Genomic DNA, 11,980 nt, shown 5'->3' with positions numbered 1-11,980 from the left:
GAGGGGAGTGACTGTGAGGACGCGTTCCCGGGAAGGGGACATTAGGCGTCGATCCGGCTTAGATCCATTTCGGATGTCTAAGTCGAGATCGTGACTAGATTCCGGTCTCGGAAAGACGGAATCTAAGTCATACTAACTTATGCCAATTCATACTATTACAAATGTGCTAATAATCTGTTTTGCAGGATATATATTGCCTCGGACTAACTTTGTTTTGCAGGAAAAAGGAGATTTCTGGAACAAGGTGGTCCGGGCGCCCGGAATGCAAATTATATCCAGCCGAGTCGTCGCCACGTGGAGCATCACGGTTTGTGCAGCTACGTCACATTCCAGGCGCCCGGAAGGAATCCAGGCGCCTGGAACAGCATATAAAAGAAGCCCCAGACAGGAGCTTCAGAATAAATCAATTAAGCTAAAAATTCTTCTACTGCTGGTCTTGCTGCTCAACGTTCAGTGCGACGCCAACAAAGCTCCGACATTACGCTCCATTCTTTTCCCTTCTTGTCGGTATTTTGTTTTTAGTTTTCATTAGCATTCACTGTACGATTCTTTTGTAATCATTATTTCGAATTGCTAGTGATTGCCCAACGAAAGTGGTCAAGGACCACGGGCCTTCGAGTAGGAGTCGTCACAGGCTCCGAACGAAGTAAAACAACTGTCTATTTTACTTTTCCGCTGCGCTTATACTCTTGTTTTTCGAATCGATATTCACCCCCCCCCCCTCCCCCTCCCCCTCCCCCTCTATCGAATCTAACGGTCCTACAATAAGATTTTAAGGTTTTTGATAAGATCATACGATTTTACGATCCGATCATAACCCTAAATCGATTCTGCATAGGATCACGATTCTATAAATTATGCATGGCAACAACATAGCCACTATCAACATAGTATCTCCAAGGTGATATATTTTTTACAAAACAGTTGTAAGATAAAGTGCAAAAAGGTATTTAGAATATTACATTATGAGTTTTTAAAAACTTTTTAAATAATATGAATAAAAAGATGTTTTGTTTTTCTATCTTTTATATTTCGCATAGAGCATCTTCTTTATAAATACAAACTATAGTGTGTTCGTTGATAATAAATGAAACCAAGGGCATCCTTTAAGAATTTTACCTTGATTATTTGTCAATATGCATGGTTTCGCAAAGGCACGAATGTCTTGTAAACATGAATGATAATATTATGAAAGAGTAAATCTTGTTGGCAAGAATTTGACTAGCTAAAAATTTTTATCTCCAAATTATAATACATGCATATGCATGTATGTAATTAATATATATATATAATATTACTAAAATGTCCATGCATACACATACATGTATTTTGGATGACTACATTATGACTATTTAGCATTACCCATTATGAAATTGCATTATGAAACTTCAATTGAAACCTCATCATATGATGATGAAAGATCTTAAATGGAACCAAGTAACGTGATGTGATCATTTAAAAGATAGCCAGATAATTAGAAATCTGACTGCAGTTGTTTTGGTCGGTGATTATTTTTCTTCTCAAAGGCTTCAAATTTTTACCAGTTCATCCAAGGAGAGAGAGCCATTGCACAAATATACAAAACATGGATGCCTTTGATGATTGTAATTTGTTAGAAACGACGTTACAAGGCAAACAGCTTCCTAAAGACAATAATCAACTGGATGATCTCCAAATCCTTCCTTCCAAGGAAACCACCATGACAGAAACATCGTCGTGGTACTTACGACGGTCCCCTTGAGGAATATCCAGCAATTCATGGAAGTCCATGCCTGCAATGCAACATCACAAAGGCCATAATATGAATCAGTACGTATGCATATCTAAGTTGGATAGTAGCTAGGATTTAGCACCAGACGTGATGATACTTGGCTAGGAAATAGATAATAACCCTACCTAGGAAAGAGAACAGAAGAGAAACCTCGAAAGTTGTTGGGTTACTGATTTCTATTGAGATACTGAGGCTACATGGATCAAAGATCTTGAGAATGTTTAGACAGTTTCATATGCGATGGTGGACAAAGCACATTTTGTCTCATAAACATTACTCATTTTATTTGCCTATCAGTAAGACTGCAGAGTCAAAGAGATTGAAAACGGTACCAACCTTATCAAAATGAATCATAAACGACAATTTTAAAGTTCAAAACTTCATTGTATGTGGTTACATCTAACAATATCAATACCCAACATTCATAATGTTCAGACGAACAAAACCTGAAATAACCTATATGAACTGAATGAACTAATGCTATTTCTTGCCGACTGTCCTAGTGCACTGGTCAAAACCGAAGAAACTCAAGGGAAATGTGGATGCGTATGCTTGGCATTCACAGATATAAACTTAATGATTAAAGACTGACTGACCATTCTTTTTAGCAGCACGGATTAGCAGTTCAGCAATGAGGTATTGTGCAGGGTCCCCATCTGGTGCATTTTCCATAAACCATGTAATATGTGACACCACCTCTTCATTGCTGAAATACTGGTAAAGCCCATCGGACGAGAGGACTAAAAATCGATCACTTGAGCAGAGATGATGATGAAGAACTGATGGACTGCAACTAATGTATGGCAAGTCTCCAATGTAGTCAACTCTGAACATTTCTAGCAGAGCTTGGTTCAATTTTGGCTGTATCAGAAAGAGCACAATCAAAATTAATATAGCACGTTTCCAGCAAATATAGGTAGTTTGTGTACCCACTCCAGCACCCGTTCTATCATATTTTGCTCATAACATTTTATTAGCACTTGCACCTCAAATCAATTGATGGTTTTTAAATCTTATATATAACTACATTATTAAAGAAAGTGGATTATATAGATGATCGATCCTACACCACTACTAATAAAAAAACAGCATATGGAAGCATCATGTTTCAAAGAATTTGATTATCACAACTAGAGAAAAAATAGATAGAAGCATAGAAGAAATATATATATATATATATATATATATATATATATATATATCCAACTCTCATCCCTACTTTTTGGCATTCCCCATCACTTCAAAATGAATACACATGTGAATATTATCAATGCAGATGGCCAGCAGTCCAAAGCAGAGTGTTATGGAGAGTTAATGTGCGTACCAAAATGAGTCATAATTGAGGCATTTGAATCATAACAGATGCATTAGTCAATCAAAAAACTTGCAAAAAGAGTACAAATCCCTACTTATCGTTCATGTGGATCAGTGTTAATCAGTTAATAGCTTAATGCCCTCAGCTTTTGCAGTAGCAATCAAACTTGGATATGACGATTTCAAGATTAATAGTCCTAAGTAAACTCATTATCAAACCAACTCAATAAAGGTGCAGAATAAGATTTTTGCAATAAAAAGCTTTTTCCATAAGATAATTTTCTGAATTTACAGATCACACAGAATTGCATTTAGAAGGAAAAACGGACCCTAAGTGTGAATGTATCTCGGGCCAAGTTAAACTAGAAATACTCATTTATTTAAAAAAAAAAAAACATGTAGGTACCAATGTTAACTAACAAGATGGCAAAAAGATGAAAGTTGTTCACAATTTAAATATGAAATATGAGAGATGACCTTCTTCAGAAATTCTGCTCCAAATGCTCTTGTAACTTTTAACTGGCCCTTTACTCTGTCATTGAAGACAGCTTGAGCATCATCATGATGTTCTGCTTTAATTCTCAAAACCTCCTGAAAGATTAAGCATAAAAGATCAGTTAACCGAGACAATAAGTATGTGATTCCGTCAAAAATGCCTAATGATAATAAAGTTTCTTGCAGTGAAATTCATTAAATGTTTAGCAGAGACAAAACTATCAAGTGGCAAGCTACAGAAGAAATATGTTTTCCTGCATTATTATGGCGAATGTGCTTTTGCTCAACTCAATTTTGTCATTAAATTAGCCCTCCTTAGCACTCATAAAATTATAATTCATGCAGTATCACCATGAATATAAACTATCCAAGTTTGCATTCTTGTGTTAAACATACTAGAACATACAACAACCTCAAGATGTGAATGCCAACTATATGGGGTCGGCTATGTGAATATTAATGCCATCAACTAAATGTCTGTGAGATTCCTATTCTTATTCATAAAATTGTTGTTGATATAATTTTACGATGGCCAAACATTGTTTGTAATGGGCATACAAACGATTTATTGATAAAGAGAAGCCATCCCTTAAATATTAGATATGCCTGGATAACAATGCCAAACCTATTCAACTTGAAATATCATTGACAGATACACATCACGAAAGTGACATGATAAGACTTGAGTATGTAAAATTGTATGACATGAATTGACCTGTTTACAAAGTAAATTAATTTTAAAAAGTACAATAACTGTTTATACAATATAATTTAATACTTTTGAGATTTTAATTAATCTTAGACCTAGCATTTTATATTGACTGGCATTGATAACACGACTCATTTATGATATGATGCAAATTTCCAATCCTAACTTAACATGTCAATTCTCACTCCTACTAAAATGTTGAGATTCATGTTATAGATCAGCTAATGAATCACTAGGTCAGACAGTCTCTTCCCAATCTTACTTTAGCTAGGGAAGGTTGGCTAAATTTACTAATCCCAACTCCATCAAAACTCGTTAATAACTCTCCACCAAAAGTGAGTGAGATGCATTCTATATCTCAGCAAATAGGCCTTGCCATCTATTCCCACCTCAAAGACCAAAATATAGGAAATTGAACAGACCATAGTGGAACCCTCTTATTCATCCATGCTATAGGATATAGACAAAATGAAAACTCAAACAAACAAGTGGAAAGTGAAACATGGCACGATTTGCATCTCCCAACTTGTTTTCCTTCCTTTGCCTGCATAATAGCTCAAGATATATGCCCACTCTATCTAGTCCAATCATGCCCATGATGCAAGAAGGAAGAAGATTATGCACAATAAATCTGTCCCATACTCCGAAGGGAAATTTCGTTGCATGACCATGCCCTAGACACTACACAGACATCATCAATGTTCAACTTTTGGCAAGCCAACCAAACAAAAAACACACTAAATATCCAAGGTTGGGGAAGAGTTTAAGAAGAATGGCTCATGTAAAATAAATGATCCAACAAATTTGGATTCTTAGCCATTAACGTGCTAGTTATTCAAGTATTTACTGGTCTTAAACTTAGCTCCTTTCCTTTTCTTCATATCTTACAAGTAAACATTAGATTCTTCTCCCTCCTCCTTTTTTAACTTGAACTTTGTTTCCTTAGGAGTTAGGATAGGTTCTTATACTTTTCAACAGTAGTTGAGTATATGTTTGCTAGAGGTTTCCAATTTGGGCTCCAAAATCTAAGGTTTCTTGTAAATTATCTAATATCCCTCCTACAGAAAAGTACACTAAGTTGCATATCATAAAGCATTAAGGGAACAAGGAGCCATGAGAATCTCTTAATGGAACAGAATAATCCTACCTAGTTATGTACTTCCAACCTGAAATTGCATGCACAGATCACAGTACATTGATCCTAGTAAGATTGGCATCAACTACGTATTGTGGGTATGGAACACTACCCTAATCAGGATATCTTTACAGAAAAAATACTCCCTAAATTAGTGGATAATGGATTGTGTTCATACATCCATCTAAAATTAAGGAAATAGAACTATCCTGCAGATATTGCAGCTAAAAGTATCTAAACTTTATCCTTGAGATTCATGATAAATGAAGATATAAATGACTATTCCTTTAATTAAATCCAAGTTTACCCTTAAAGATTCGGGAGCCTACCAGCTTCTATAAGGTGTAGTTTCTACACTACCATAAAGGAGTAGGAGCATGAAACACAATCAAGGATTCCATATTGTACTTCAGTTCTTGGAAACTTGCAATTTATAATAGATCCACTATTTTGAACAATTTCTAGCATTAGTTTAGAGAACCTAAGCACTACCACACAGAGTATTTTTTTGCATAAATCTTCCTCGCCAAGCACCTTCTCATATGCAAATTCAAGCACACAAACTGTCTATTCAGAATTGGGTTAAAACTGTAGGACAAAAACAGATGATGCAAGGTGGGTTAAAACTTGTGTCTGGCTCATACCTCCTCAATGCTTGTACTGTGGTCAGAAGAGAGCTGAACAGCCCTCATTTTTAGGCTACAAAGAGATAATTCCCGGGTCTTATTATTGTTACAAAGCTGGGCTTTAGGATTATGCATTGGAGATTCCTCTGATATCCTGTCTAACTCCATATGGACAAGAGAATCTCTCATACTGTTTTGATGTCTTGCGTCTTCTATTGTAACAGTTTGTGCATCGTAGACATCATTTAGTCTATCTTGTGCAAGAATAACACGACTATCTCCAAGATTGATCACATACACATCCTGGTCCTTCATTAACATGACAAGAACACATGATCCCATCAGTGCGAGCTCTGGGTTTCTATCTAGTGCCTTCTCTACCATATCCACAAAAGCCTCTTCTGTGGCTTCCAGTGCCCGTGTCATAGCCTTCAGTACTGCATCATGGTCCACTGGCCCTGATTTACACCGTCTGATAATCACTGATGAATTATCTACTCTATCATCAATATTAGATGGATTTCTACTCCCATAGTAGCTCCAAGAGAAAAGTTTCCTGTGTGAGAATTTATGCTTTCTGTACATTTTCCTTAACCTTGTTCCAAATAATGACGCTCTCATCATCTGTTTTTGTCCTACAGTAGAAAATGATACCACATATTTTTGCTTTGATTCTTTTGAACTGCTTCTAACTACAGCATTACTCTCTTGTATTCCAACAAGTTCTTCTCCTAGCCTTAAACTTTCCCTCTTGGTGCTGGATGAATGAAGTACTGGTTGTACTGGTGAGGAAATTTCTCTGCTACTGATACCCAAGTCCCCAGGGGCACTAAGCTGCAAATCCCAAGAATCACTTCTGGCAGTGGGATTACCTGATGACAGGTAAGAGTCTTTGCCATGGTCCTCAAGAAGTTCCATCTGAAGAAGCTCATAAAGGCGTTTGTTTTTTCTACATCTACTTTCTGATTTGATTTCTGAGATGCAGGATGTTTTCTTATGGGATACATCAGCATGACCCCCAGCGTCCAGATTTCCATCATCCCTGTATGAATTGCAGTCACGAGGAATTTCACACCACAGCTTGTTGTCTTCAACTTCTCCTTCCGAAGTTGGGCCACCCATGCTTGATCCCTTAACCAAATTGTCACCCATGGAAGATTCTAATCGAAAATTTTCTTCATGGGATGGGTCAAGTGCAACTCCTTCCTCACATTGGTTTCCAAAAGATAAATTAACTGACCTAGAATTCCACAATTCACCTTGTTGCAAGTCTGAAGAAAGAGATTCTTGTTTTACAACACCAGAAGAAATCTTAGAAGCATCATTTTCACTAAGATCAGATGATGAAATAATATGGCCTGATTTGTCTTCATAATACCATAGAAGTCCCTCCAATTCTTTATCTACAGCTTTATAAAGGTTATTCATCAAAAAATCGGGTGCATCAGGACCACTGAAGCCATCATAGATTCCAACAAACAACCACCCTTGCTCTTCGGAAAGGACAACATGAACCCTGTCCTCCCCAGCCTTGCCATGAGCCCATTGCAAGTTGCGGCTGCTGCAATACTCAAGTTCGGAGGTACCAGCTTCCAAACAGTTTCGCGAAGGATCAGATTGTGGTTTTGTGTCCTTAGAATGCCACACTAGATGGGACATGGGATGCAAGAGGAACCGGTGGATCCAACCAGAGCCACGCTGACGCCTGGTAAAAGTTTTTGAAAGCACACTCGTCATAGGTCTGCTCATGCTCCTCACAAGTTGGCCAAATCTCGTCTTTCCCCGGCCATGACCAAGAGGAGCAGAGAAGCTACTTGTATCAGCTGAGTCAAGCGGCCCGGACATGAAGAAACCCTTGTCCAATGGCCCAGACATAAGACTCGCCCCTCTCTCCAATGGCCCCGAGGCGAATCCCCTCCCCAAAGGCCCTGACATAAAAGCATTCAGAGGCCCCGATCCACGAGGCAGTGGCTGGAGAGGGACAGAGGCAAATGAAGCGGTGCTCTCAAATGAAGCAGCCGGTTCTTGCGTATCGTTGGAGATGAGCACATTAGGGTTACCGGTCCGCGCAGTGGAGGTATTGGCACTGACTGAGGCCCCCGATATGGTCCGAAAGGTGGTCTCAGAAGAATTCTTGCTCGCCCTCTGCGACTCTTCTGCAATCTCCTGCCTGAAAGAAGCACTGCGCGTGTCGGAATCAAGAGTGTTCGAAACCACAGTGTACCTGTCGGAGTTTGAGGGCGTTATAGCCGGAGAATCCACAATCACCGGCCTCACGTAGCAGAAGGAGTGCCCCAGGCCCTCGTCTAAGGGTTCAAGGAGGTCCAGATCGACCCCATCCTTGGCGACTCCTGAGGGAACGAAACAGCCAACGGCTCGAGACGTGCCATTCCCCATCGGAGCCCAGCACTACAAGAGCATCAAATCGCGAACCTCGAGGGGAGATTTATGGAGCGGAGGGTTTCCAATTCCATGGCCCTGCACCATGAGCAGGTAGAGAAAGAACAAGCTGAGCGTGGAACCCCGCGAACGCAAGAAGCCGAAGCACCACTCAACCCTACCACTCCGCCCTTGGCGAGCTCGCATCATAGAAGACGACGGCTATGGCTTCAGGAGGATCCAAATGCTCCCATATGGATCCCTCAAGATGCGATCTTTAAGCCAAAATACGCTAATAAACAAGCAAGCAATTAGCGAAATGGAGAGCTCATCAGCTCATCTCTTGGAAAACGACAGATCTGAGCTGCCAGATGAGGAGCTCAAGGGCGCTGCTTAAACTTGAGAGGTTGTCGGGTTGAGCTTGGGAGAAGAGAGAGGAGTTGAATTTTGGGGGATGGAAATGAAGAGGTCCAACACTTGCTTATATTACATTACATTACATTGCATTGCATTTGGGTGCTGGCCTTTGTCCCATTTGCATTTGCTTCCCCCTTCGAGTCAAAATATTATTATTAATAATAAATATTAATAATAATGGCATGGAATTTGATCATCACATCATCATGGTCGCCGTCATGATTATGACCATGAAATGGATTTAAATTGAGTTGTCTACTTTCTCCACTCCCTCTGAGACCAGGTCTCAGGATGACAAATAAGCGGGCTTTATTTTTCAATTATCATCTCCGCTTTATATTTCTTTTTTTTTTAAAAGGAAGGCACGTTCCGTAGGACTTAAATCCTCCAGCATTTTATCCAAAAAAAAAAAAAAAAAAACTAATAAAGGGTGATTATAATTACAAATTTATTTAACAATTACTTTTACAATAAAACATAATGTTTAAGAGAATAAATTTAGGAACCTTCAACATGATGGTGATCTTATATTATCATTTTAAATATTAGAAAGACTATTAATGTATTTTAATCAAACTACCTTAAGAGCATTGGTCTCATATTTTTATTTTTATAACTAAAAAGTATTGGGACCAATTGTGTTGAAATGGTTGAATCCTTGCAATTTCAAATTCTAACTGCTCTTGCTTAAGCATGATTAAACAAAGTTATGCAATAAAAATGAAAATATAAAGAAATATAAGCATATCAGTCACTAACGTGAGCATTTATACGCTTTCAAGAGTGAAGGACTCGTAGGAACATAAGTGGAGCTCGTGATTCAATAAGGCCAAGATGATATGAATGATGATTTGGGATGGTCAAAGCGATACGCTCAGTGGTTTGGAGGTCTTGCATGAGACAACCAAAAGACTGCACACGGAAGCATGGAGGTGGTGTTGGATTAGTTTTGGAGCATAACTTTCTTCTTTTCGATAGCCGAAAGTCCTCACCAATTAATCCACTAAATTTTGTTTCGACCTCAGTCAAGTTAGAAGAAACTTTTTACAATACAATATTTAACGGTCTTAATAGATGATATAGATTTAGAGCACAAAAGACTAATAAAAATATGAATATGCTGCTCCGATCTGAAATTAGGAGAGATGGGGTGCTAGGTAAATAGTTTTACTATTGATCGTGAGAAGATTCTGAGATGGAAGAAAATGGCCTCGAGTGCTTCTTTCTGTGCATACTAAAGAGAGCAAATGGAAACGTTAGAGTGAGAATTAGGGAGGAGATCTCTAGCACAGACACTTCAACATTTAAGTTAGAACAATGGTCAAAAATGAAGAAGAAGATGAATATCAACTGCGTATGTGTGCGCATAGTAAAGCGTATGGTAAAATATACTTGGATAATGAAAAGAACCCCTTTTTATACTTACCCTTATAATATCCGTAATAATGAGACATCAGAGAATGTCTGGTGATCCTGTTCAAACTCGATGAAGACGACTAGTTGGGGATGTGGTTCCTCAGTTGATTGTGCGAATACTACACCTAATCTGCAAGAACAGAAACGTCAGTGCCAGGCCGGGGAAGAGGTCTCGGTGTTAGTCCTCCGACACTCAACTCAATCACCGGTAGCAAAAAGGAACAGTAAACCAGTGGACGAAAGCTCTCAACAGTGAGAATGTGTGTGCATACCTCCCCTAGTGGTTGGCCCTCCTTTTATATAGAGCTGCGATGACGTGCGGGCACATATCCCAAGGCGTATGGAGCCGTAGAAATGTGTAGGCATACGTCTCAAGGTGCCTGCACGTTTCCATACTTGTCATATGAGAGGACGTGTTAGTAAAGCGTCCCTGACACCTTACCTTAACTGGAGTGCATATATCTGACATGATGGCAGAACCTTCTATCGTACGATTCACCGTCTGACCATGCCCTTATGTCAGTGGCACTGACTCCCAAGAAGGTATGCTGAGTGGGCCAAGGAATCTCATTGCTTGGCCAAGTGGGAGAGCCGCTCGGCTTGGGAACACCGCCTGACCACTTGGGCAATTTGTTATTACAGCTGCATGGTTGAGTAGCTCTTCCCAGTTCGGTCGGACAGTCAATCCGGACGGGCGATCTCTTCTACGATCACTGTGAACATGAGAACCTACTGCCCTTCCCATATTAACATGAGCGTAGATAACTGTCTTCCACCCGGCCGGAGAAGTCGCCCGACTGGGCGAACAAGCCGGCCGCTTGGCCACTAAAAGCTTGTCCTCTGATCGTTGTCTTTGACTGTCACATCGTGGCTGCCTTTCTTGACTTTGGCTTCCCTCGGGTGGGCCCCCTTCACCACCACATCATTTGGTATCAGAATATATCAAGTAATGAAGGATATATGATCACCCTCAAAGGAAGGTTCCATTGTATACACATACTAGGGTAGCGGAATATTTTCTGACGAGTGACTGTTATTCTCTAACAAGTTATTACGATTCTCTCACATAGTTTTCTCCTGGAAGAAATGCGATCGACCTAGTAGAGGAATTTTTAATGGATCACATACTGTCATAATATTGTATAATTATTATGTTTAATTTTATAAAAATATGGATTAACTCACAAAATTTTTTCAATATCATTAGATAATGCTAGTTCTAATATTGCTTATATAGAAGAACTAAAATTTGTTTATCAACATGTTATTGGTGGTTTATTTTTTTTATATTCATTGTACATGTAATGTTTTAAATTTATGTGTTCAAGATTAATTAAAAGCTTTAGAAAACCATATTAAATAAATTAGAACTGTAATTTCTTATAGTCACATCATTTATAATAAAACAATGAGGTAAGTTTTGTAAAACTAATGGAATAAGACCTAAAAATTTCCACGTGATGTACTTATGGGAACAATCGACTTAAGTTTGATTGGATACGATCATGTTTTGATGTGTGTGTTAAAGAGTTTAAGTTAGACTTTTATATTATTTTGATGTATTTGAGTCATGCAGGACTTGGTGAAACACATGAGGAACTTGGTGCGACCAAGTTTGGAAAAATCTCATCCTATAGCTCAGGTCCTTGAGATCAGTGAAGGATGGTGCATCCAAGGGACCTCTAAACGAGAAGCAAAGGAGTGAGCTTAGGAAAGCA

The 11,980-nt window shown here is 38.8% G+C and overlaps 1 protein-coding gene across 1 annotated transcript; it reads right to left on the bottom strand.

Moving 5' to 3' along the window:
• Positions 1-1,511: 1,511 nt before the first annotated feature.
• On the bottom strand, positions 1,512-8,903 carry LOC122052329 (protein phosphatase 2C 32-like). Its single transcript, XM_042613807.1, has 4 exons — positions 6,069-8,903; positions 3,563-3,676; positions 2,368-2,632; positions 1,512-1,772 (listed from the first exon to the last, which is right to left on the bottom strand). The coding sequence occupies exons 1-4, from the start codon at positions 8,445-8,447 to the stop codon at positions 1,657-1,659; spliced, it is 2,874 nt and encodes a 957-aa protein (XP_042469741.1). The 5' UTR covers positions 8,448-8,903; the 3' UTR covers positions 1,512-1,656.
• Between the last annotated feature and the right edge of the window lie 3,077 nt (positions 8,904-11,980).

This window comes from Zingiber officinale, chromosome 3A (assembly GCF_018446385.1).
Source record: "Zingiber officinale cultivar Zhangliang chromosome 3A, Zo_v1.1, whole genome shotgun sequence".
NCBI classification, from domain to species: domain Eukaryota; kingdom Viridiplantae; phylum Streptophyta; class Magnoliopsida; order Zingiberales; family Zingiberaceae; genus Zingiber; species Zingiber officinale.
The sequence above is the reverse complement of the archived record's forward strand: the minus strand, read 5'-3'. Positions and strand labels throughout refer to the sequence as shown.